General features: G+C 40.0%; 1 protein-coding gene across 1 annotated transcript in view; it reads right to left on the minus strand.

Moving 5' to 3' along the window:
- The window catches only part of LOC109913486 (pappalysin-1-like), a 277630-nt gene that overhangs the window by 23602 nt on the left and 228220 nt on the right, over positions 1–25808 (minus strand). The window contains exon 21 of the mRNA XM_048613637.1: positions 19243–19344. Within this exon, the coding sequence (XP_048469594.1) occupies positions 19243–19344 (102 nt within the window). The remainder of the gene's footprint in view (positions 1–19242; positions 19345–25808) is intronic.

Raw genomic sequence — 25808 nt, forward strand, 5'->3', positions numbered from 1 at the left:
GTGTAAGTTTGTTTGCAACAGCAATTGACTAAGCAATCAGTGAAAATGTAGTTTGCTACTTGTAATCTTGACCTGAATCTTCTCTACAGCAGCAATGCTGCAAGCATTGTCATTTCATGTGAAGATTTACCTGATCCAACACTGCATGATTCTGGCTGTAACATAAATACACCATACAGTGTTTCCCTAGCTGGCATATTCTGTCTGGTAAGTTTAAAAGAGCCAATGTTTTGAGTATGGGTTTGTGAATGTATGAGGAGGGTGAATAAGTGTTTAGGGTCTAGTTGAAGTCAGGGGTGAAATGTTTTGGATGTGTTTAGGTCACATCAGTGGAGAAATGAGGTGTGGGGGCTAGTCAGATTGGGGGTAGGATTACGTCTGATCAAGGAGAGGAGTGGTCGAAGGGGAGAAAAACACTCTGTGGTGGGTGATTGTGGAATGTCTGCTGTGGAGGTGTTCAGGTGTTAGGCACAACATTTCCTGGGTAGCTGTTCATGTAAATTCTGCAGGAGTCTCCCAAGTCTCTGACAGAGTCTTTTGATGGGTCCCAGTTAAAGGGAAACTGCCTATTGGATGTTTCAACTTCCAGGGCAATTCCTATGTAAGTGTACTTCTGCAGGGAGCCAATGCACATCCGTGTTCGTGCATCAGGTCTCCAACAATCCAGAGATTGGTGGAGGGTACTGATCTCATAAAACAGTTTTACTTCGAAATAAGTTTAAGAGTTGATTGATAAATATGTTATGTTGTGTTTTGATTTTCAAAGGTGCATATACATGTTTAACTCATGCAATAGCCCGGTTGGAAAGCTGCATTGCCCATTGTGGCCCTAAATCAGAGAGATGTGACAGCTCCCAGCTTTCTTGTCTGCTCGGAGTTTTTTGCCTTTGGTTAGCAAATTGCTGCTAGCTGCAAATAGCCACTGGATGTAGGAGTGTTCCAGTTCTTCGCTGTGCTCCAGTGGATTCATCTTGGAAGCATTGAGTAAGAATAGCTCTTCCAAGCCAGTGAAGAGGAAATTAATTAACAATTCTCATCCAGTAATGGCCACTGTTTAGCAATCTGTTTTACCTCACCTCGAAACAGTGGCTGCAGATGAACCACACTGTCTGATAAATAAACACCTCCCAATTGTTATTATTGCTACTTAACTTTGAATTCAGCATTATACATCTCCTTCAACCTATACTTCCTGGTGATGTAAGATTGACAAACTAGACTTACTGCAAATTCAGTTTTCTCTCTACCAGGATTTAAAAGATATCTGCTCCTGTGCTGTAAGACCATCGGCTACTTTAAAAGCAATAAACAGCAAAACTGGTAATATGTGGAGGAAAAAATACTAATGAAACTTGTGAAAAGCAAGTTGCGGCATCACAGGTATCAATAAGAAATTTTGCTTGGTATTTTGTCAGACCTCTATTAAATCCAACATTGTTTTATATCTGTAACCTCCTGGAAAAACTGTGGGCAGTCTTTGGCAATAATGAGTTTCTTTTTGAGTTGTACCAGGCTTCACTTTTCTAATTTTCCCTTGTTTTCCTATTCCAGCCTATAAATTTGGCATCACTAACTCCTATGTCTCTCTCAACTCATTCATTGTAGCCTTTAGCTCATCCATCCTGATAGGTTCCTTTAAGATCCACATTGGAGAAACACTCCAAGTGTCAGCAACTTTAATGGCTGCTGCCCTCTTATGTTACTGACTGTATCAGAACAAAAAACAGACCGGCTTAAATTGCATGCCGAGAGAATGCCAGGCCTTTGACATATGCGGCCCCTGACGGCAAGTGAATGTCACGGGATTGGTGTTCAGCTCACAATACAAGCTCGGTTCATGCAATAATGTGACCCCAACTATTCAGGGATCATGTGAATTCCTAAACTTTAAGAAAAGCACCTAAATCACAACTTTAAGTACCACAGAAACCTGGTCTGCAGAAATTGACTCTGACTTTTTTTTTCAAAACTGTTGCACCCATGGTACCTAAAGTGTGACCTTGTACATAAATAGTCCCTGTGAAGGATTTGCATATTTTCCTTCACTCTGGAACAAAACATTTCATTTTGTAATTTATTTTTGCTCCAAAGCTGTGATATATGGTCAACTAATTTGAGTTAAATTAGTTGTAATGAAACGTTTACGTATTGATTAACATTCACAGATGTATGAAGTCCAACGTATGAAATATTTAGTCAATGTATAAATGTTGCTGTATGTTTCTGAATTTATAAATTACACAAATGCACATTAAAGCAAGTCTTTAAATGCTCAAGAAGGAGTTGCACAATTCTTTCGGGAAATGTGGAACAGACTAGCTATTTGCTAGAGCATTTAACGCACATGTGGTGATTTTAAGTTGCAAAGCTTGAGCAGTATTTCTGGAATTTGTGAGGGGTCTTGCATGGGCCTCCAGGAAGGGGCTTCAAGCTGTTTTGATACTTAGGAGAAGCAATATTCCTCACTCGCTCTGACCAAGTTGGTAATTTTCTTGCTTTAATGAATAATTCTATGAATTTACACAATGGGATGAATTGTTTGTTTAGCAAGGACAGAGAATTTCTCAACAAACTGCAAAAGCTAGTTAGTTCCTGGTAAGGAATAGTTGGTTGTGCTTTATTTGGTGTTAAAACAAAATGCAATTATGATTTTTTTTAAGGATCAAAGAAAAGGCTTTTGATCTTATAAGATCATAAGATAGGTTAGGATGAAAAGAGTCAGCTTGCTTGATCCTATCCTCCCAAAATAGCCAGCCTTTTTTCATATGTGTGACAACACTGTGCTGTTTCTTGAATCAGTCAAATGCTCTAGCCTCAACTAACCCTCTTGGAAACCTGCAGCTGATCACTTTCCACATGAAGCGATATTTCCATCTTAAGTTTCTAGTTTTCTGCTTTGCTGCATTGTTCAGATTCCTTTCATCAATTTGTTAACTATCTCCCTGCAACATCCACTCTTTGTTTCTTTCTAAGGCTGAAGCACTCTATTTCAAGTTGTTTCTCTTATAATGGTTTCATTCGGACAGTTTAAGGTCAGATTTGTTGCTCTTTCTTGTGTCACTTCTAAGGTCTACACTCAATTTTTTTAATCAAAAGTGTGTGTGGACCTCGGGTATTCTTATCCTGGTCACAATTCACATTTTGCATGATGAGGGAGTTTGAGTTCAATTTAAAACAAGCATTGCATATTTTTTTGTTTAGTACTGTCTCACATTGTTTGAGTGTAATGCTCATGGAGTCAACAAACATTCCTTACTTGCATCTGTCTATGTTCCCTTTTCCCAGCAGGTAATAAACTATGTCCTCCTCAGGAGTACACATCACTCCTGTTTCTGGAATGTAGTACTCTGAATTTGACTGTATTGTATATCATTATTGATCAGATCAAATGTGGACCCCATTCTAAATTAAAACTAAACTGTGGCAACTTTTCAGCACTGAGCTGCATAATTGCGGCATTCTCATCTCTAAATCAGGGCACTGTGGGTTTAAGTTCCATTCCAGAGACGTGAGCCTCAAAACAAGGTTGACATTCCAATGTAGTACTGAATGACTGCTGCACTATTAGAAATGTTGTCTTTTAGATGAGATGCTAAAATGAGACTCTACAGAACCTCTCAAGTCATGACAAGAATCTGGTTGCACTATTTGGTGAAGAGTAGAAATGTTCCTCCCAGTGTTCTTGCTAATATGTATTTCTCAGCTGACATCATAGACAGAATATCGTCATGTAACCTTGCTGTCTATAAAATGGCTGAGAACGGTGACTGAACCTTTATGAAACATACATTATTTACCGCCAACTTTTTTTAAAGTTGTAAATATATCAAAGAAGTTATGTAAATGCAGGTTATTTTCATAGAATTGTGGAATGATAAACACAGTAAGGGAGCTCATTGGATCTTTTTTTGGTTTTTTTTGGTAAAGCTATCAAATTATTTCTGATCTCCTGTTTTTTCCCTTAGCACTGTAGATTATTGCCCTTGAAGTATTGTTTCACTTCTCTTTTGATTGTTATGCATGCTACAGATTTTAACAAACCTGTTCACAACATAAAGCTTGGTGTAACATTAGCTACCAGTGAAATGATTCCAGTATCATCCTTTGTTATCTTCAATTTGATCGGATTTGGTTTTCCACAGCACATTTTGTATATGGATAATGTAGCCTCTGAAGAACTGAATCTGTTTATTAGATTCCACTGCCCTCCCATGACACTCTTTTCATACTTGCCTTCAGAATTTTTGGGTGTAAGAGCAAATGAGCAGCTGAAAATGAAACATATGTCCTATTTTATTTTGGGAGCAGAAAAATAGCTTTTGTAACATGATTTGATTTCAACATATCGTAGGAATAGAATGGGAGACATAATGGGGTTTGCTGGGGGTTGGGTGGAGGAGACTTTGAACTAAGTAAGTACTTTGCCTGTGTCTGTGAGCCTGACCATTCAAGGTTTCTGTGGGATATTTCCAGGAAGCCACAGACCTCCAGCTTGTACTCTATAAATTCCTGACAAAGTCATCATTCATTTGCATGCTTATAATTAAAACATTAATAGAGCAGCTACAGTAAAGTAACATCAGTTATTCTTCCCAGAAGAGGCAATTTGCTGTGGGGGATAGAATTCAGAAAAGATCAGGTTCAGGGTTCTCTAATAATCTATAGTTTCACCACAGCTGCTGGAAACCACTTTGAGACGGGACAGAAAAAAAAGTGTTCATCTTGATAGTTTTTACACTTCACTGAGTGACTACATGTTCGAGACTTGCTCAACATTTCCTATCTAACCTTCTCAGGCTCTGTGAACACTGACCATCTGCCTGCAAAAGGTTTTCAGTGTCAAAGAGCGAAATATATTGAGGGCTCCAGTAAAACGGATATTCAAAATTAACATGTTCCAGGATCTCAATATTGTTTATAACCTCTATCAGGATAGCATCAACAATTGTTGTGCCTGTGAACCATTTGTGATATCTCTATAAAAACAACGTATATTTCCAGATTCCGCATTCCAGAATGTGGTGCCTTCATCCTTACAGCAACTTTCCAAAATTTGAATTGAGCTCGAGGGGATTAAAAACCGAAAGAACTGCGGCTGTTGTAAATCAGGAACAAAAACAGAAATTGCTGGTAAGGCTCAGCAGGTCTGGAAGCAGCTGTGAAGAAAAGATCAGAGTTAACGTTTCAAGTCTGGTATTCTGAGGAAGATCACCGGACACGAAACGTTAACTCTGATCTTTTCTTGAGGGGATTAGGTCTTTAAAGTCTTGCACCTTGGTTGTTCACTTGTCCTGTACCTTTTAACACTATTGGACAGGTGTCCTACGGGGAAATCCACTGCCAAAGTATACACTGAAGCCAAACAAAACAATGCTATCATTGTTGAAATTATTTCCGGATTGTTTCTCCATCTACCCGGTCACCTCAAGCCATGGAAGCTTTTAGAAAATTTATTTTATTTTAAAGAATGCTCAGTCATGGTTCTGTATGTACTGTGTCAGCCATGTGTGAAAGATTTTGTTTTTGTTCGTGTAGACTAAAATACATTTTTAAAAGTCTGGCAGGTTTCCCACAAATCTGGTGAAATTTGGGTTGCAAAGAAACCAAATTCTCTTTACCTGTTCTTTCTGGTGAAGTCTAAAGTTAACAACTTGTTGCGTTGGACACTGAACAGTGCAGAAGGCTTCACAGTATTACTGTATAACCAATCTTAAACTGAGAATGGTCTCTCTGAAGCATATCTCAAGGCATATGTTATCTTTGACATTGATAAGATCACTCAAACTAATGCTGGTGAAGGCTTTTCAAAAACAGAAAGCATTGTTTGATTGTACAGCAGCTAAGGTAGCTTGAAATGCTTTTCATACAAAGTTTGAGATTTTTTTATAGCATCAAGGTTGATAACTACTTGCCACTGTCAAGTTGAGTATTAAGATGCATGTGCTGGTGTCTTTTAGCATCCCCTAATTCTCTAGCAGCTAGCTTATTTTTTCATTATTCAGTTACAGCAATAAATGATATTCCCAGTTCACCTCACTGATCCTGGGTTAAGCTCCTAGCTAAACAATTTAGTAAAAAATCTAAAATGCTTGACCATTCATCCTATGGTCTGATTTTATGGTGATTATAAACAAAATTATTAGTGTTCATCAGCAGTTAGTCTTGCTGTAAAAAAAAAACCTTTAATACGAATGAATAAATTTATTCTCACATGTATTTTACAATGAAAATACAGTAAAATACAGTGAAAAAGCTTTTCCACTGTCACCATGATCTGGCACCATTTTGAATCGTTTTAAGAATAAGAAAAGATATAGCTTAAAGAGAGTTCATTGATCCTCAGCCAGCTCATCATTAACAATGCCTGCGCTACCATCCCTCCTCCACTGTCTCACCATCATCTACACTGGGTCCAACCAACATCGAAGTCAGTACACTTCAGGTATAGTAGAAACTGCCGATGCTGGAGTCTGAGATAACACAGTGTAGAGCTGGATGAACACAGCAGGCCAGACAGCATCAGAGGAGCAGGAAGGCTGACGTTTCAGGTTGGGACCCTTCTTCAGAAATGGGGGAGGGGTAGGAGGCTCTGAAATAAATAGAGAGGAGGGGTGGTGCTAGGCTCCCTCAAGTCTGTGCTGTGCTGTCTCTAGTCTGTGCTGTGCTCTCTCTAGTCTGTACTGTGCTCTCTCTAGTCCGTGGTGAGCTTTCCCTAGAATGTGCTGTGCTCTCTCTAGACCGTGCTGTGCTCTCTCTAGTCCGTGCTGCGCTCTCTCTAGTCTGTGCTGTGCTCTCTCTAGTCCGTCCTGTGCTCCCTCTAGTCTGTGCTGTGCTCTCTCTAGTCCGTGCTGTGCTCTCTCTAGTCCGTGCTGCGCTCTCTCTAGTCCGTGCTGCGCTCTCTCTAGTCCGTCCTGTGCTCTCTCTAGTCCGTGCTTTGCTCTCTCTCGTCCGCACTGGGCTCTCTCGAGTCGGTGCTGGGCTCCCCCTCATCCGTCCTGTGCTCCCTCTAGTCCGTCCTGTACTCTCTCTAGTCCGCACTGGGCTCCCTCGAGACTGTGTTGAGGTTCCTTGCCGATGTCATGCAAGCTTAGGACAAGAGGTAAGTAAAAGGAAAGAAAAAGAAAGAAAAGTGGTTGGAGTGGACAAGCCTCTGCTCAGGAGGCCTACTCCGCCACCATCTTGATGATGTCTGTCTGAAAAGGTTTCATTTATTGAATGAAGTGTAACTGGCTTATTAATGGTGTCCTAACTATGTAATTATTCCTTAGCAATTTTAAATGCACTCTAACAGCTAAATGTTACACTTGTAAAATGTCAAGTTTCTTCTTAATGATAAAAAGGATTTTTAAAAGTGTTCTTTAAAATATATTTTTAGAAGTATCTTCTTTCTTTATCTTTATTTTAGCTTTTGTCTTGATCCAATCACTACCAGTCAGTACCTGTGCATTTAAGAATTATGCAGAGCAGTGACAGTTTATAATGTCAATGGCTTGAACTGGGAAATCTCTGACGAGATTCACAATGCAGTAACGGAAGGTTGAAGATGAGGAAGAAAGGTGTACTGAGTCCCTGTGTAAGATCAGCTGTGTCTCCCTTTTCTCTCATGCATAAGATACTTTAGTTTTTGTATTTTGTCCATCAATCCAGTTTCATGCAAGTAACTTACAATGTCGTTCTTTAAATGTGCAGTTTGGGTTCGGATTATGTCATGGGGTCACAACATGTGGCTTTGCGATGTTAAGGACACATGCCTTCTTTTAATCTGACTGAAAATTCAGAGCCCCATGGTTTCATGGGTGTATGATCCTGTTTGCAATAGGATCCTAGACACTTCACATTTGTAGAGTTCAGTCAACAGTGAGAGATTCCCTGCTTGAACCTACTATAGATATAAGCTTGTGAACACACATACACAGACCTAGTAATTCCTAATGATTCCTAATCATTCTTTACACATCCCTCAATGAGCTGAAGACAGTCATTCTGGGTAAGTGAGAAATATTAGACAAGAAAGCAATTTTACCACCAAGCCAACTATCTGCTTTTGCATTCCTTGCTTTTTACTTTGAGCCAGAAGATTTGAAAAAAAAATCAGTTACAGGTCAATTATACTTTGGTTAGAAGAATAGTAATTCAAACACAATCATTTGTGGTTTGGCAATCTTTATCGTCAAATCCTTTATATGCAACTTTTCAGCAAGCCGAAGGATCTTAGGGGAGTGTGTAGCTGCTGCCAAGCACTAAATACGCTTTGCAACTTTCAAACGTTACATGTTTACTTTAGTACAACATCTGGAAAAATGACTTTCTGTTACATTTCTGGTAGAATTACAAAAATGTGCCCTGCCAGAAAGGTTTCTCTATCTGCTATTCGGAATAAACTGAAAATGATGATTTTTGTGGAAACTAAAATTTTAAATTCTGTCTTTTTTTTTCACATTCTTAAGTCCAGAAAACCACAAACAGTAAGCAGCTGAGCCAGGACATTTTCGTGCTGACTGTGGCTCAGTTGGTCGCACTCTAGTCTCTGAACAAGAAGACTGTGGTGGAGTTCAAACCCAGCTTCAAGGGTGGCACACTGACTGAGTAGTTAGCACTGCTGTCTCATAGCACCAGGGATCTGGGTTCAATTCTGCCCTTGGGTGACTGTCTGTGTGGAGTTTGCACACTCTCCCTGAGTCTGTGTGGGTTTCCTCTGGGTGCTCTGGTTTCTTCCCACAGTCCAAAGATGTGCAGGTTGAATGGATTGGCCATGCTAAATTGCCCATAATGTCCAGGGGATGTGTAGGATAGTTGGATTAGCCATGGGAAATGCAGGGCTGCAGGTATGGGGATGGGTCTGGGTGGGATGCTCTTTGAAGGGTCGGTATGAACTTGATGGGCCGAATGGCCTTCTCCCACACTTTGTGGATTCTATGAATCCAGATACTTGAGCAAAAAGTTCAGTCTAATACTGCAGTGCATTACTGAGGGAGTGCTAAGCTGTTTGGGGTATTAACATATTGTAGAGGGATTAGCAAAGCTCAGGAAGCAGTATGGTTGGAAATGAGAAAAGAAATGCAAAAAGTCAATGTGAGGGTGACTAATGGACCGCTCCACACTAGTAGGGCTAGTATTCTATCAGAAAGGAACCCTGGTAATCATGACGGATTTTAATCTACATTAACAATGTAGGAATTAGATCAGCAAAAGGAGTCTAGGTGAGGAATTTATAGAACATTTTTGGGACAGTTTCTTGGAACAACATGTTCTGGAGCCAACCAGAATGCAGACACTAGACCTGGTAATGTACAATAAGATTGGCTTTATTAATAAATACTTTGAGAAAGCACCCTAGGTCGCAGTGATCATAATATGATTGAATTTTACGTTCAGTTTGTGGGAGAGGAGGGAGGTCCAAGACTAATATTTCAAGCTCAAATGAAGTCAATTATACGGGTTTAAAGGCAGAGTTAGGTAAAGGGAACTGGCAAATAAGGTTAAGGGACAGGTCAAAAGAAATGCAGTGTCTTAATTTTACTTAATCCAATGGAACATTCTTGGAGGTAGCCATTCATTCACAATTAGTCCACAAATCCTGTTGAGACCTACCTTATTGCCATGCATTACTTTGTAATGAGGATGATAACTGGATTGATATCGAAGTGGTACTTGGTGCTCATTAATGGGGAGGGAAGACACCAGCTAGTGATGAAAGAAATTCATTTTAATTTTCCAAGAAGGATACGACATCTCAAAAATTTATGGAGACTACCTATGAATGCTCAAGGGTGAACAAAACTTCATGGTTTATTAGGTTTGAGCAACATAAAGAGGTTAACAGAGGGCATGGCCACGTTTTGGAAGAACATGCCATATAAAGAAAATAGTTGTGTAAGTACTGCATAATAAATTTGAATGGATTATTTGAATTGGATTAATATAAAGCTAAGGGCTACTTGCTGTTCATATGTCAACAGAAGTAGCAATAAGCCTAATAACCAGGTCAGGCTAGGTCATGTCAATGCTAAAATGTCAAGAACAACATATGTTGTGCTTATTGTGAAGAGTTAAGTGCGTTCCAAGTTTTCTTTTGTTATGCTGGTTGAGTGAGTTAAAACCTGGTAATACCTGTGATGCGTAACTTGCAGCACCATGACATGATCTGAATGTAACTGGTACAGAGGCGAACAGGTATTTTAGAATTATATTAAAGGAAGAAGATTCTGATATAAAATGGTGCAGTTAAAATTAATTTGTTTGACTAGGTTTAGTTAATCTCTTCAAATGTGAAAATAAAATGTTGAACAAATTTGCCCCAGGTTTTAAACAGCAAGACAGTAGTCTTTTACTGTCTCTGCCATTTGATTAATAAGGGCTGTGGTTGAAGCATGAAAAGCAGACAGATCCTGCGCACCTGGATGGAAGTCAGAACCTTTGAAACTGTCAAATGTCCTGGACAGACATTGGCTTTTCTGCCCCAGTTGACATTTCAATTTTTTTTTATCACATGGCATTATAAATTTCTTTTTCTGCTTGAAGCATGTGACAGTTCTAACACAGTCCATAAATTGTCATGTGACTGCATTTATCACAGAAGATTTAAAATAACTTGTTCAATGTTTGATTAATAAAACAAGTAATTGCTACTTTGTGTCAGACTTTGACTCCATTGAGGAGTATTCACTGATATGTGTCCTCCTAATGAATTTTGCTTGTCACTTATTGTGTCCATTGATGTGTTTCTGTTCAGTCACATTATGAAGTCAATAAGAACACAGCAACCCTATTTGTACTGCTTTAATGTGCTTTAGTTCATTCAAAACATTAAAATAAAATTTTTGCAGTAATGAGTCAATTGTCTCGGCTTGAACATTGGAACACACAATCTAAACTGACACTTTCGACCTGTACTGAGGAAAGTGCTTCACTTTGACATGCTCTTCTTTTCAATGGATCATTAAACTGAGGCACATTTGCCATGTCCCATAATATTAAGGCAATTTGCATGTTTATAGCCCCACTCCAGCTCAACATCCTGGAGAACTGAATCAAGAGTTAAAAGGATGTCAAGCAAGGGAGGGATTGAAGAGAAATGTTTCAACATGGTCTTCTTGACCTAAATGCATACAAACGTACAAAATGGAAACAGAAGTAGACCAACTGGTCCCTTGAGCCTGCACTGCTATTCAATAAGATCATAGTGGATCTGTTTGTGTTTCAAATTCCGCATTCTCACTTACTCCAAATAATTTTCAATTCCCCAACCAAGGATCCACTATCCAACTACGTCTTAAAAATATTCCATGTCCCCACCTCCGTCACGTTCTGAGGCACAGTTCCAAAGCTGCGCAATCTTCTGAGAGAAAGGCTCCTCCTCATCTCATATCAGTTCTGAAAAGGACAGCCCTAATTTTAAAACTGTATCTTCTAGTTTCAGACTTTCCTGCAAGAGGAAACATCTTTTCCACATCCACCTTGTCAAGACCATTCAAGACCTTACACATTTCAAACAAGCCATCCCTCACTCTTCTATACAAACTGAAACATAAAATCCTCACTTTTATGTTCAATTCCTCTTGTAGTAAAGGATAGCAGTCCCTGAGCCTTCTTGATTACTTGTTGCACCTCCATACTAACTTTTTGTGATTCGTGTAGTATAACACTCAAATCCCGCTGCATCTCAGAAATCTGAAGTCATTCTCCTTTTATATTAACACTCTGCTTCTTTATTCTTCCTCCGAAAGTAAACAACTTCACATTTTCCCAAATTGAACTCATCTGCCAGATATTTGCCCACACACACAACTTATCGAGAGTGAAACTGGTTTTAGGAGAGAGTCAGATTGACTGAAGGAAGGCCCTTTAGTAAAGCACACATAACATGGAACAAGCAGTGATCCTGTGTTTGAGGCTGGGAATGGGCTCGTATAAGGATGAAGACCATTCTTTCAAAGATTTTCTGTCCCAGTACCTGTCTTCCTTGACAATTGATTTGTGAATCACTTATTCAATGACTAAATTATTTTCGAAATAAAGAACAGCCATATCTTGATAGTGTTTGCTCCTTTGATAAAGCAAATGTTAAAGGATTATTTCAAAAACTGGGAGCTGGTTAGAGAAAAAACTAGCATGGATTGAAAAGAGACTGCAGCATCTTTCAAGAATGTAGAAATCAGGTGGCTACAGATGAAGCAGTGCTACTATTTATCTGGATTTTAACACGGAATTTAACACCATCCTTCAGGCTAATTCACAGGTGCAGAGCTCTGGACCAAATGTTATAGCATTAAGTTGGTTTGATGTGTTATTGAGAAGTAGGAAATCAAAAAGGGCAACGTGTGGAAAGATGGTAGAGGTGGCAGTAGAGTCCTGCGGAGGTAGACGATTTATCATTGACTTATGCAGACAAAAGATTGTTGAAGATTTGCTTTTGTGTAGATGATACCGTTTGACTGATGATATTTATCCACAACAATCCCAAGGGATCTGAAGAGACTGAATCCATAGAAGAGAAGTGGGAGTGGCATTCAACACAGAAAGGTGTACAGTCATGTATGTGATAGAATATTACATATTAAATGGCATGATGTTTTTACAAAATATCATTAAAAAGGCCTGTATTATTTTATTTTTCAGCTTTCCCATCTCATGTGGGGTTGCCACAATGCCATGTCACCTCTGTATCCCCATTAATTTTGCTTAGGCAGCTGGTTTTACAGCCAAACGCCCTTCCTGTCTGTTGCTGGGAAGCATAGCTTGGCTGACCAGGAAACTCTCAAAGAACAAAGAACAAAGAAAATTACAGCACAGGAACAGGCCCTTCGGCCCTTCAAGCCTGCGCCGATCCAGATCCTCTATCTAAACCTGTCGCCTATTTTCCAAGGATCTGTATCCCTCTGCTCCCTGCCTATTCATGTATCTGTCTAGATACATCTTAAATTACGCTATCATGCCCGCCTCTACCACCTCTGGCAACGCATTCCAGGCACCCACCACCCTCTGCGTAAAGAACTTTCCACGCATATCTCCCTTAAACTTTTCCCCTCTCACCTTGAAATCGTGACCCCTAGTAATTGAGTTCCCCACTCTGGGGGGGAAAAGCTTCTTGCTATTCACCCTGTCTACACCTCTCATGATTTTGTAGACCTCAATCAGGTCCCCCCTTAACCTCCGTCTTTCTAATGTAAATAATCCTAATCTACTCAACCTCTCTTCATAGCTAGCGCCCTCCATTCCAGGCAACGTCGTGGTGAACCTCCTCTGCAGCCTCTCCAAAGCATCCACATCCTTTTGGTACTGTGGCAACAGAACTGTACGCAATATTCCAAATGTGGTCGAACCAAAGTCCTATACAACTGTAACATGACCTGCCAACTCTTGTACTCAATACCCCGTCCAATGAATGAAAGCCTTCTTGACAACTCTATCCACCTGCATTGCCACCTTCAGGGTACAATGGACCTGAACACCCAGATCTCTCTGTGCATCAATTTTCCCCAGGGCTTTTCCATTTACCGTATAGTTCGCTCTTGAATTGGATCTTCCAAAATGCATCACCTCGCATTTGCCTGGATTGAACTCCATCTGCCATTTCTCTGCCCAACTCTCCAATCTATCTATATTCTGCTGCATTCTCCGACAGTCCCCTTCACTATCTGCTACTCCACTAATCTTAGTGTCATCTGCAAACTTGCTAATCAGATCATCTGTACCTTCCTTGTTGGGCTAATTTATAGACTGGCAATCAACCTGTTTGGACACTTTATGAATGAAGTTGCCATAGTCCTACCTGATCATTGGGCTGCTGTCTCATTGGAGAGACAGAGAGGGGACTGGTGGTGCCTTAACCTGAGAGTCACCACAGCTCAGGTGATGGGAGAGGTTGAGAAGTAGAATCCCTCACGGTAACCTCAGCCAGTGCAGGAATTGAACCCATGCTGCTGGCATCACTCTGCATCGCAAAGCAGCTGTCCACCCAACTGAGCTAAACAGATCCTGAATACATCTTCCATGCTCAACAAGTCCTGGAATGAGATTCAAACCCAATTTTCTGGCTCAGAGGCAGGGGAACTACTACTCTTCTCCCAAGACCTTGAAAGAGATCTGAAATGAAATCAGAAAGTTTCGGAAAGACTCAGCAGGTCAGGCAACATCTGTGGAAAGGCAACAGAATTTATGTTTCAGGTTGATTTTACTTCGTTTCCAGCAACATCAGTATTCTGCTTTTCAATTAAAGAGATTCAAATGTTTTGGTGGAGATGTCTTTAAAACTTGATTTACCATGCACAAACGTAACAGAAATCAACTAAGGTGTAAGGAGGTAGAGCTGAGGGTGTGATTAATAATTTTTAAGATGATGTTGAAGTTCTATCTATTGTCAGTCATGCCACCTTAGGGGTACAGTTTTTTTGTTCAGTTTTTGCTCCCGATACATGAAGAAGGGACTCCAGAAGAAAACTATGGGGTTAATTAGATGTGCTGTGAGAGCTCAGTTAAGAGTATGTATTGTTCACCCTGTATCTGAACTCTTTCACTTTTTTCCTATACCCTTCTCAGGTGATGAGAGGGATTCAATAGAGCTTTATCAGCTTTTAATTGGCATGGAAAATTTAGATCCAGGAAAAATCTTCAGTCTGGGGACAGAGTTTAGGATGGAGAGAGGTGGCCTAGTGTTACAAATGTCAAAACACAATAGGAAATGAGAGATCAATTGGAATATGACAAACATTTATCTTTCAAAAATTCTGGATTCATTTGTGTTTGGACGAAGGTGCATGTCTATTATTTGAAAAGAAAGATGTATTTTGGCTTTGCAGGGCGGGCTGGATGAAATAATAATCCCCTTCTGCTTAGACTATTAGCATGTTACTATAGTGATAAAAATCCTTCTTTCATATTCATGCTCTGTTCCTTCATTTGCTGCTGGGCTGTAGCCTCACGCACGTATTGCACGGAGTTTGCATTTGGTTCCGATAGCTGTGTAAACATGTGTTTGAGACTATTCTGCTCCAATGGGCCACAGCTGTGCTCCGCTCCTGTAATTCAAAGGCGTTTATAAACAGCTAGTCAGAGCCGACACTCTGAAAGACATAAGGGAGTCTTTCAGGCAAAGTCAGTAGAAAAAGTGTTTACTCTTGAAAAATGCTTAAAGCAAGAATAAAAGTTTCTCTTTTTCTGAAGATCTACAATCCATACCGGCTGGTTGTGAATATCCACAACAATTAATTTTGGTCTTCGATACAATGCAGAAACAAAATTCTCTCTTGTTTTCGTTTCTTCCTCCACGCTCTCCAACGTCAGAGTTAGACGATCAGGATTGTCGGATAATTAGGAGCTTAAAATTAGCAGGGCTGCTTGAGAAACATGAGATCCCCTCAATTTCGGCCACAAACACAAACCCTTCCACTTACATACAACACTGAAAACTTGCAATTGGTTGAAAAATGATAGCCATTAGCCAATGACACTAAGACCCATCTCAAAGTCGCAGATTGCAGTGTTGTAAATGCACCACTTACTGTAGGCAGAAACAGCTGGGATTCCTCATTAGTTTGCACCTCATTAAGGTGCACAGAAAGAACAAGTATAAATAAATGTCACCTCATTAATGTTCTATTGAACCCATTTCCGATGAATCCCTGTAATACTGCATGTAATATAAGGAAAAAAAACCAATGCTTGCGAAAGAAATAACAAAGTGCCTGGGATGTTTACTGGTTATTGCCTGAAGACGCTACAATTTGTGTCTATTTTGCCCTCCTCCTTGTAAGCTTGCTGCAGATGCTCTGCTTGTCATGTTTTGCTTTGGGAGGTCAGGTTCTACTCCTGTTTCTCCCCTGTCCTGGTGACCACAGCTGGGGTGAAACTGATGGGGTCTGACCCTGGTAGTAAGGAGGATTACTCACAGAGCTGCAGACATGATTGAGCAATGATAATATTGTTGATACATTTCACTGTCACGTTACACCAGCCATTATATTCAAAGCAGTGGAAACTGGGCACGTGTCATCACATAATGAATGATTTGCATTGATAGATTATCTTATTGCATGTTTCTGAAGCTTCTCCAAACATGTTCATGCACAATTAATTAATTCATAAGAATATAAGAAATAGAAGCAGTAGACCATCTGGCCTGTTGAGCCTACTCCACCATTCAATAAGATCATGGCTGATCTTTCATGTACTCAGCTCCACTTACCTGCCCACTCACCATAACCCTTAATTCCTTTACTGTTCAAAAATGTGTCTATCCTTGCCTTAAAAATTGAATTCTCTCTCACTGACACAACACCAATTTATGTTTAGTAGGATCCACCAAACAGCAAAGTGAGAAAATGTCAATTTGTTGGAGGTGTTGATCAATAGAGCAGCATTGTCAGTGACAAAAGGAGAAATCTCTACCTTTCTCAGAACACGCAAGGTTTAATATCAATCCTAGAAGCCACCAGATACAGACAGGGCTTCTGTCCAGTCTCAGCCTCATAAATTTCTCTACATTCTGTTTGCTTGATGGGTCATTTCTAAATAGTGTTGCCACTTTTTACATAGATTAAACTAGATACCTGCTGGAATAGGATTGAGGACTGGCATGGGATTAAGGTGTAAAATGTGAGGTTTTGCTTTCTTGTCAATAAACAGTCATTGAAGTCCTTAATAATTACAATTACATTTTTATATCAAAAGTATTTCTCAAACTGACCTTTCTTTAAAAGTTCAGACTCTAGGCACTGTAGGATATTAGTTTACAAGTTTACAGGCATCCTGTGGAATAACTTGACTGGCTAATTTAAAAGCAGACAGGCTCCTATCACAGAATCTGTGATCAGTCACACACACCAATAGGTACAAGCTTAGCAATATTTTAATGTGCTTCACTCTCTTCCCACCACCTTAAAGGAGATCTGTCAATATTTTTAATCAACCTGTTCTGTCGATGTGACATATCTAGGACAAGTAAGACTTAAAACTTTTGATCCAAAGGCAGAGACACCACGACTTCACCAGCAGCTGTTCTAGCCACCCTTCTTTTGTATGCACTGTGTCAATCATAACACCAATAAATTTACATATAAGGACTCCACTCCTGTTGGGAGGCTATTCATGAAGACTCAAGTCGCACTGAGGTTGCACATGTAGCTTTGGTGGAAACCAGTTCCACTTCACAGCAGTGTTCTAGCAAGAGTGTGAACTGCCTCCCAAATTCTCAGTAAGGGTCTGACCTGATTTGTGGTAGCAAAGTGGAGAGACTTTTGAGAAGCATTCCTCACTCTGCCTCATTTCAGCATTCATTTTGGGGTTATTAATTGATTTACATTGCAACAAATTTAATTCTGGTGTGAAGCCAAAATAACTTCTGTTTGTAGTACTGGCCCTAGGCATTCCTTGTTTCTTTCACAAAATTTCTTCCGGTAACCACTACACCCAATCATTATGTTTTTCAACGTGGCAAGGAAGAATCATTGAAGTGGAAGGTCATGCAGCTCTATCCTAAATGCCAAGCTGAGATGACACAGAGACTGAATCTCTCCAGATCCCGTAAGAGGCCTGTGCCAGGAGAGAATGCAAGTCGTTAATTGATCAGGCATTCAATGAGAGCAGGAAGGATTAGAAAGGGGGATGATTTGTACATATTTGACTCCTGTTGATTCTAATCCGTTTTTTCCTCTTTCCTGTTCTTGTGCAGGGAAGAATCCTGACTGACCTTTCCTTCAAAATTAATTGTGGCTCTTTACTAAGCTGCTAAATGTGTAATTTGTTTAAAGTGGATTCCTTAACCAATTAGGCTTTAAACAAGGAATTCATTGCCTTTCTTGTAATCCCACAAGGAAATGATAGGCTCTCCTAAGATACGCATAAACCACATTTTGCTTTGAAATTGGATTTCCCAATATTTAAGGCTCAGTGTTCGCTTGACTCAGTGGTACCATGAAATAAAAACTGGAAGAACTGCAGATGCTGTAAATCAGGAACAAAAACAGCAGTTGCTGGAAAAGCTCAGCAGGTCTGGCAGCATCTGTGAAGAAAAATCAGAGTTAACGTTTCGGGTCTGGCACCAGACCCGAAACGTTAACTCTGATTTTCTTTTCTTCACAGATGCTGCCAGACCTGCTGAACTTTTCCAGCAACTTCTGTTTTTGTTATCAGTGGTACCACTGTCAGCTCCAATTCTGAAGTTGTGTAACCTCCACTGCAGGACCTCAGGCTTACGAATGCAGTACGATGAGAAAAGATGCATAACAAAAGTCTACTTTTTCAGATACAGAATTAAAGTAAAGTCCTCTTTCTCAGGTCATACACAAGTAAAAGATCTATTTGTGCTCTGTGAATTAGAATAAGAAATTCACTTAGTGTTTTGGACAAACCCAAAACATCATAAAATGAATAATTGACAATCTGGTAAATTATCCAATTGTTGTTTGAAAGAACTCAAAATGGTTTCTGTTTACCAACATGAGAACGTGCATTTGCATTGTCCAATCATTTATTGTAACTGATTGAATTTGCAAAATTAGTCGAATAAGGAAATTGTGCTTCATGAAAACAAAATACCAATTTTTATCCAGCATTTCTGACAATGGATTACATGTTTATTTCACATAATTTTTGGCTCCATTGACTTCATCCAGATCGCAGTTCATACCTGCCAGCCTCGGTTAGAAACAAGATTAAAGTTTGTTCATCAAAGCTACTTATATTACCCCATTTTTCTAATTTTGTGCCTCGCAGAACAAGAAGCACTGCTTGTTTGTTTCTGCTGATGCAAGTTTTGACCCCGTCACACACAATTCTCTTGTAATGAATCAGGTTTATAGTTGAACAACTGAAAGATGAAAGATGGTGGGGTGGGGAGTGAAGTGACTGAGGGGGAAGTAAAACTCTAAATCCTGAGTGGAAAGATTTATGGCTTTTCGGTTCTATGGTATTCATAAAATATAATGGCCCACTTATCTCTTGGGAGCTAGACAAAACATCATATAAGTCCACTCTTTCTTCCCGCTTTAAGTTGCTATATATCCTTATAATTGCTTAAAGGTTCTGTTCAAACCACAAAGGTTTGTCCTAATGATGCATCCATCAATTTCGTACCTGTATCTATAAAATTTAATGAGGACATTTGGCAATGTGGTGAAATACAGCCATTGGTGACTCATTAATATTGTTTGTCTAAATACTTGATAGAAAGGGTCATGGGACACAGCGCATAAGTACAAACATGGCCAAAAATATGTTTTATCAAGCAGTTTGAAGGATTCTAACCTTTTTAGTAATGACAGTTGAAGCACAGCAGTCACCGCCATCATAACTGCAGTAGGCTCTGTTGTTATTTCCATCGCAATAGTTGTCCCCCACGAAAGGCTGCTATGGCAATAAAAACAATAGGAATTAAAATCTGTAGAGTCTCAAAGAAACTAACTCTAGTCTGTTTTCAGAATTTTGCACTTCTAAACGTGAGGGAGAACTTTTGCTGATGATACTTTCTTTTACCTTCTCCCCCCAAACCTCATCCCCATTTCCCCCACCCCCACTATACTGAAGAAGGATAGACATGAAAATAAACACGTTTTTATGTAGCTCCTTTCATGTCCACCTGATGACTCAAAGGGTTTTACGACTAATGACCTACTTCTCAAATGTGAACGCTGCTGTGCAGGAAACGCGGCCACTTTGCATTCTGTAAACCCCCACAAGAGCAAATGATAGTAATGACCAAATAATCTGTTTTTTTTTGTGATTGTTGATCGATACCTAGACACTGGGGAAAATTCCCCACTTCCGTTTTGAAATAGTGTCATGAGATCTTTTACATCCACCAGAGGATGAAGACAGGAACTTGGCTCAACATTCCATCTGAAAGATGGCTCCTCCAACAGTGCAACAGTTTTACAGTACTGCACAAGGCTATCAGCATTGACTTTTGTACTTCAGACCTGGAGTTAACTCAGAACCTCAAGCCTTACAGTGTAGAGTGCTACCAATTCAGATACAGTTCAGCAAGAGACAGTTCATGCCAATTTTTGTGTTAAATTAGGTGCAGTTACAGTTGCATCAGACTAGCCTGTCCAAATTTATGACTTCTTTTGCTTTAAGAATCGTGATGGTGTGGTGATTCAAACCCAAAATTTCACATTTACGACAGAAGTGCTGCTTCCTGTTTCAGTTAAGCATTTTTTATTTATTCATTTTATTCACTCATGTGATGTAGGTGTTGCTGGCTGTGCCAGTATTTCTTTCCCATTTCTAGTTGCCCTTTAGAAAGTGCTGGTGAGCTGCAGACCATACGCTGTAGGTCGACGCACAACGCCTTGAGAAAGGAAACACCACGATTTTGACTCAGTGACACTGAAGGATCCGCAATGTATTTCCAAGTCAGGATGCTCTGTGGCTTGGAGGGGAACTTGTACGTGTGCAGCTCCCATGTAACTGCTGCCCTGGTCTTTAGTTGGAAGTGATCATAGGTTTGGAAGGTGCTGTCGAAGAATCTTTGTTGAATTTTTGCACTGCATATTGCAGGTGGCACACACTGCTGCTGCTGAGCATCCATTGGTGGAGGGAGTAGATGTTTATGGATATTGTGCCAATCAAGTGGGCTGCTTTTTCCTGGAATGGTGTCACGCTTTTTGAGTGTTTTTGGTGTTTCAGTCATCCAAGGAAGTGGGGAGTATTCCCATGATACTCCTGACTTATGCCTTGTAGATGGTGGTCAGGCATTGGGTGGTCATGAGGTTACTTGCTTCAATATTCCTAGCTTCTGATCTGCTTTTGTAGCCATGGTGTTTATGTTACTATTCCAGTTCAGTTTCTTGTCAATGGTAACCCTCAGGATGTTGAACAGTGATGGTAATATCATTCAATGCAAGGGGCAATGGTTAGATTGTTTCTTATCGAAGGTGGCCATTGCCTTGCATTTGGGTGGCATCAATGTGACTTGCCATTTTTCAGCCCAAGCCTGGATATTGTCCAGCTCTTGTTGCATTTGAACATGCATTTCTTCAGTATTTGAGGTGTCACGAATGGTGCCGAACATTGAACATAGGAATTAGGGGCCAGAGTAGGCAATTCAGCCCTTTGAGCCCGCTCTGCCATTTTACATGATCATGGCTGACCTTATCCTGGTCTCAGCTCCACTTTTCTGTCTGCTCCCCATCGCCCTTTATCCCACTTTCCATCAGAAACATATCTATTTCTTTCTTGAATCTTTTGATTTTGTGTCCACTGCTCTCTGGAACAGAGAGTTCCACAGATTCACACCCTTCTGACAGAAGTAGTTTCTCCTCATCTCAGTTTTGAACCTACCCCCTCTCACGCTACATCTATGACCTCTTGTTCGAGACTGTCCTACAAGAGGGAACATCTGTTTGACATTCAACTCATCAATCCCCTTTAGCATTTTATAAGCCTCAATTAGATCCCCCCCATTCTTTTGAACTCCAGCAAATACAAGCCCAAGTTATTCACTGGCTCTTCGTACAATAGCCCTTTCATCCCTGGAATCAGCCTGGTGAACCCCCTCTGAACTGCCTGCAGAGCCATTACACCCTTCATCAAGTAAGACTATAACTGGGCACAATATTCCAGGTCTTGTCTCATCAATGCCTTTAATAACCATAACAACACATTACTTTGAGAATCCAGTCGTTTTGCAACAAATGCCAGGGCTCCATTTGCCTTTCTCATTAAATGCTGCACTAGAATACCTACTTTCTGTGACTCATGCACAAGGACACCCAGATCCCTCTGCACTGACACATTTTGAATCTGCTTCCCATTGAAACAATAATTTGCCTTTTTTAAAGTATTTTTCTGGCCAAGTCAGATAACCTCACACTTACGCACATTAAACTTCATTTGCCAAATTCTGGCCCATTTTTCTAGTCTATCTCCTCATCATAGCCTGCTTTCCCACTTATTTTAATATCATCCATAAATTTTGCTATGTTATATCTTGTCCCTACTTGCAGATCATTTATATAGATTGTAAGAAGTTGAAGTCCAAGAACTGTAGCCTGCAGCACACTGTAACTACTTGTTACAGTTCGCCATTCAGACCCTCTGTGCAATCATTGGCAAACTTTCCCACTTCTGACCTTAGATGGAGGGAAGATCATTGATGAAGCAGCTGAAGAATGTTGGGCCTAGGACTCTACCCTGAGGAACTCCTGCAGGGATGTCCTCGAGAAACCACAACTTTTGTGCCAGGTATGACCTAAACAGCAGAGAGTTTTCCTGCTGATTGCCATTGACTCCAGTTTTGCTCAGGTTTCTTGATGCTACACTGGGTCAAATGCAGCCTTGATATCAAGGGCTGTCACTCTCCCTCACCTCTGGAATTCAGCTCTTTTGTCCATGTTTGAACCAAGGCTGTAATGAGGTCAGGAGCTGAGTGGCGGAACCCAGACTGAGCATCACTGAGCAGGTTATTGCTGAGCAGGTGCTGCTAGATAGCAATGTTGATGACACCTTCCATTGCTGTACCCGGCAGCATAATTTACATTCCGTAATTCTGATTAATCTTTCTTTGTATCATACCCATTGAGTTTGTACAGAAGCATCATATGAGACCACTTAGATTATTCAGACAGGATTTTAACTCCCATAAATTTCCATATTTTATTGTTGAATATTGTTTTCCTGTTTTATTGATGAATATTGAATAAGTAAGAATTTTTTTTTCAAATAATTAGTGACTAAAATAGCCTTATTTATTATTCTATGTAGTTCAAAGCAATAGATTGTATCTTAGAGAGTCCTTAAGAATGTTGGTGTGAAAATTGGAACTGATGGACTCTGTGATCAATGATCTTTAAAGTGTGGAACATTTGTAAACTGGTTTGCCATATGTATGCTGGGATTGACTACTTTGATACTTTGCTAGCCAGTTTCCTGTCTTTCACATACCATAAACTTAAGCTCATTCAAAGGTAACTTTTCCATTAATTTGCACCATGTCACTTCACCCTCATGCCTGTGCTAGTTGATTTACATTGACATTTGATCTATCGATGTCTCCAATATAAAATCCTCAACTTTGGCTTCAAATCTCTCAATATTGTCTCCCCTCCCTGCAACCTCTCTGAAACCTTTGGGAATTCTTATTCCTCCAATTGCGGCCTCTAGTGCATCTCCAACATTCCTTGCCTCTCAATTTGTGGTCACTCATTCAGCTGCTCAGCCCTTAAACTCTTTAAACCTCCCCAACTCTCTCTCCACCTTTTTAAGGTACTCCCTAAAACCTGTGCATTTGACCAAGCTTTTGGCATTGGTTTTCCTGGTTGTGGATTTGTGAGGCGATTTGGAATATTTTGCCATCTTAAACAGACTATCCAAATAGGATTTCTGAAGAAGGGTCACTGGACCTGAAATGTTATCTCTGCCTTCTCTACATAGATGCAGCCAGACCTGTTGAGTTTCTCCAGCAATATCTGTTTCCCTGTGATATAAATACAATTTGTTGGAGCAGAGGAACTGTTTCTTTATTATTTTGGAAAAACAATATAGTAAAACATAAAGGATCACTTTGAACACAGTCTTTTACTGAATAAAACATTGAAAGAACTGCAAATGCTGGGAATCATAAACTAAAATGGAAACTGCTGGAAAATCTCAGTCGATCTGGCAGTATCTGTGGAGAGAAATCAGGGTTAACATTTCAGGTCCAGTGACCCTTCTTCTGAACACTTGATCTATCATTGTCTCCAATATAAAATCCTCAGCCTCATCTTCAAATCCGTCAATATTCTCTCCCTTCCCTGCATCCTCCTCAAAACCTTTGGGGATTCTGTATTCCTACAGATCCTTCTGTTCTGAAGAAGGGTCACTGGACCCGAAACGTTAACTCTGATTTCTCTCCACATATGCTGCCAGACTTGCCGAGATTTTCCTTCAATTTCTGTTTTTGTTTCTGTCTTTTATTGACTTAGGCTATGGTATAAATTGCCATTTCACCCCAATGGTATGGTCTCTTCAGCTCTTATTTTGATGTCTTGGTCTAATAATGCCACTGGATTTTGACACTTCTTGTGAATTGTGAGAGGCCAACTAACTCATTTCTCTGACTCAGCTTTCCTTGCAGTCACACTTGGTCAATCTAACATGTTTGTTTGAAGATGATACAAGATCAAAACATACAGGAATTAGTTTTGACTGTGCAAGAGGATGTGAAATGCTTAAGGAATTGAGGTTTATGGGATTAGGGCAGCAATATGGAGTTGAGACACAAGATCAGCTTTGGTCATTGAATGGTAGGACAGCTGTATGGTCTGTTTCTCATTCAATTGCTTATATTCTTTTGCACTGTCAAACACATATCCTCATTTTATTTCAAACAAAACTCCCTTTGAGTTTCAGCAGCACCAATAAGGAAAGATGCTGTGGCAATGTCTATCCTCAAAGTTCTGTTCTCTCCCTTCCCCTTTTTATGATGCATTACTTGTTTAATGTCTGTTCCACCTTTAATTTCTATCTGGTTTGATTTTCATGCCCAGAAAGCATGAAGAGATCTGAAATTCCTCTTTTAAAATTATATTTTCTTGTTTATATTCTCGTAATGGATGCTTGCTGTTCATAACGTACCGAATATATGTGAAGAATTTCCTGGGGGCAAAAAGAATGCGTTATCCTCCTGGACTAACACATCATGGCTTTACATTGGCAATCTAGATGAAGCATCATGAAGGAACCCCAGATAATGCATCTCTACAGCAGGTTTGGTGTGAAAGAAATCTATCAAGACACAGAGATGGCAAGAACTGCAGATGCTGGAGTCAGTGTGGAGCTGGAGGAGCACAGCAGGCCAGGCAGCTTAGAGGAACAGGAAAGTTGACCACCATATGTCTGACATTGCACTGATGGCCCCACAATTTATCTCCTGCAGCATACAATGTTTTTTGACCAGATGCAAGCAAGCCATCTCATCAAATAAAGTTACACATTTGAGAATCCCGGACATGTGAGTAAAATTCACGGATTTTGAATTGGTTTAATTGAAATTTTGGCTCCTTTCCTCATTCCTTGGTTCCAACTTTGGTATAGCTAATTGCAAATTAGCTCTACGCATAGCACCAGTCTGCTTTCAGTCTCACCCTCTCTCAAAGTCTGATTTACAGGAAAAAAATCCTATATTTTGCCAAAGGAGGGAATAAATTCCGAGTGTGCAAGAATGATATTGCTGTCGTTCAACTGCATACGAGCTCCTATAAAAAAAGGGTTTTGTCAGATCAGCCAACTGCAAGAACTCACTCACACTGACTGACTGAACTCTCGTTCTTGTGTATTATTGCCAATATATTTCCTAATTATATAATTCATAACTGTAATTGTTTTCCTTTGTTCCTTATATGCCTGTGTGGTACGATCACAATCACCCCTCACCCCTCACCTTTGGTTTTAAATACATTAATTAACCTGACTTTGATTTAACCCGAAACAGTCTGCTTTGGGTCAATTTTAAATTGGACTTAACCAAGGTTAGGGAAATACACCTCTGCCTGTCTCAAAAGGGAAAAGAAATATAATGAGATTTTAAAAAAGAAAGTTAAAGCTAAACTTTGTCACGGGCAAAAGATGAGATCAGTAAAGTACTTAAATTCTCCTCTCCTCTCTCTTGAACACATGATGGTCTGAAACATTAGACTGAATCTTACGTTTTTTGGCAAAGTGCCAACTGTGTTCAGTTTTGTTTTCGGAGGGTTTTTCATTACGAGGCCTAGTGAGTTTTCTGAGTGTATCTGATCAAAACCACCTCATCACTATCTACCCCACCCCGATGGTATCCCTGAAGCCCAATTCTACCCCACCCCGATGGTATCCCTCGTGCCCAATTCTAC

This window comes from Rhincodon typus, chromosome 28, assembly GCF_021869965.1.
Source record: "Rhincodon typus isolate 14 chromosome 28, sRhiTyp1.1, whole genome shotgun sequence".
Lineage (NCBI taxonomy): Eukaryota > Metazoa > Chordata > Chondrichthyes > Orectolobiformes > Rhincodontidae > Rhincodon > Rhincodon typus.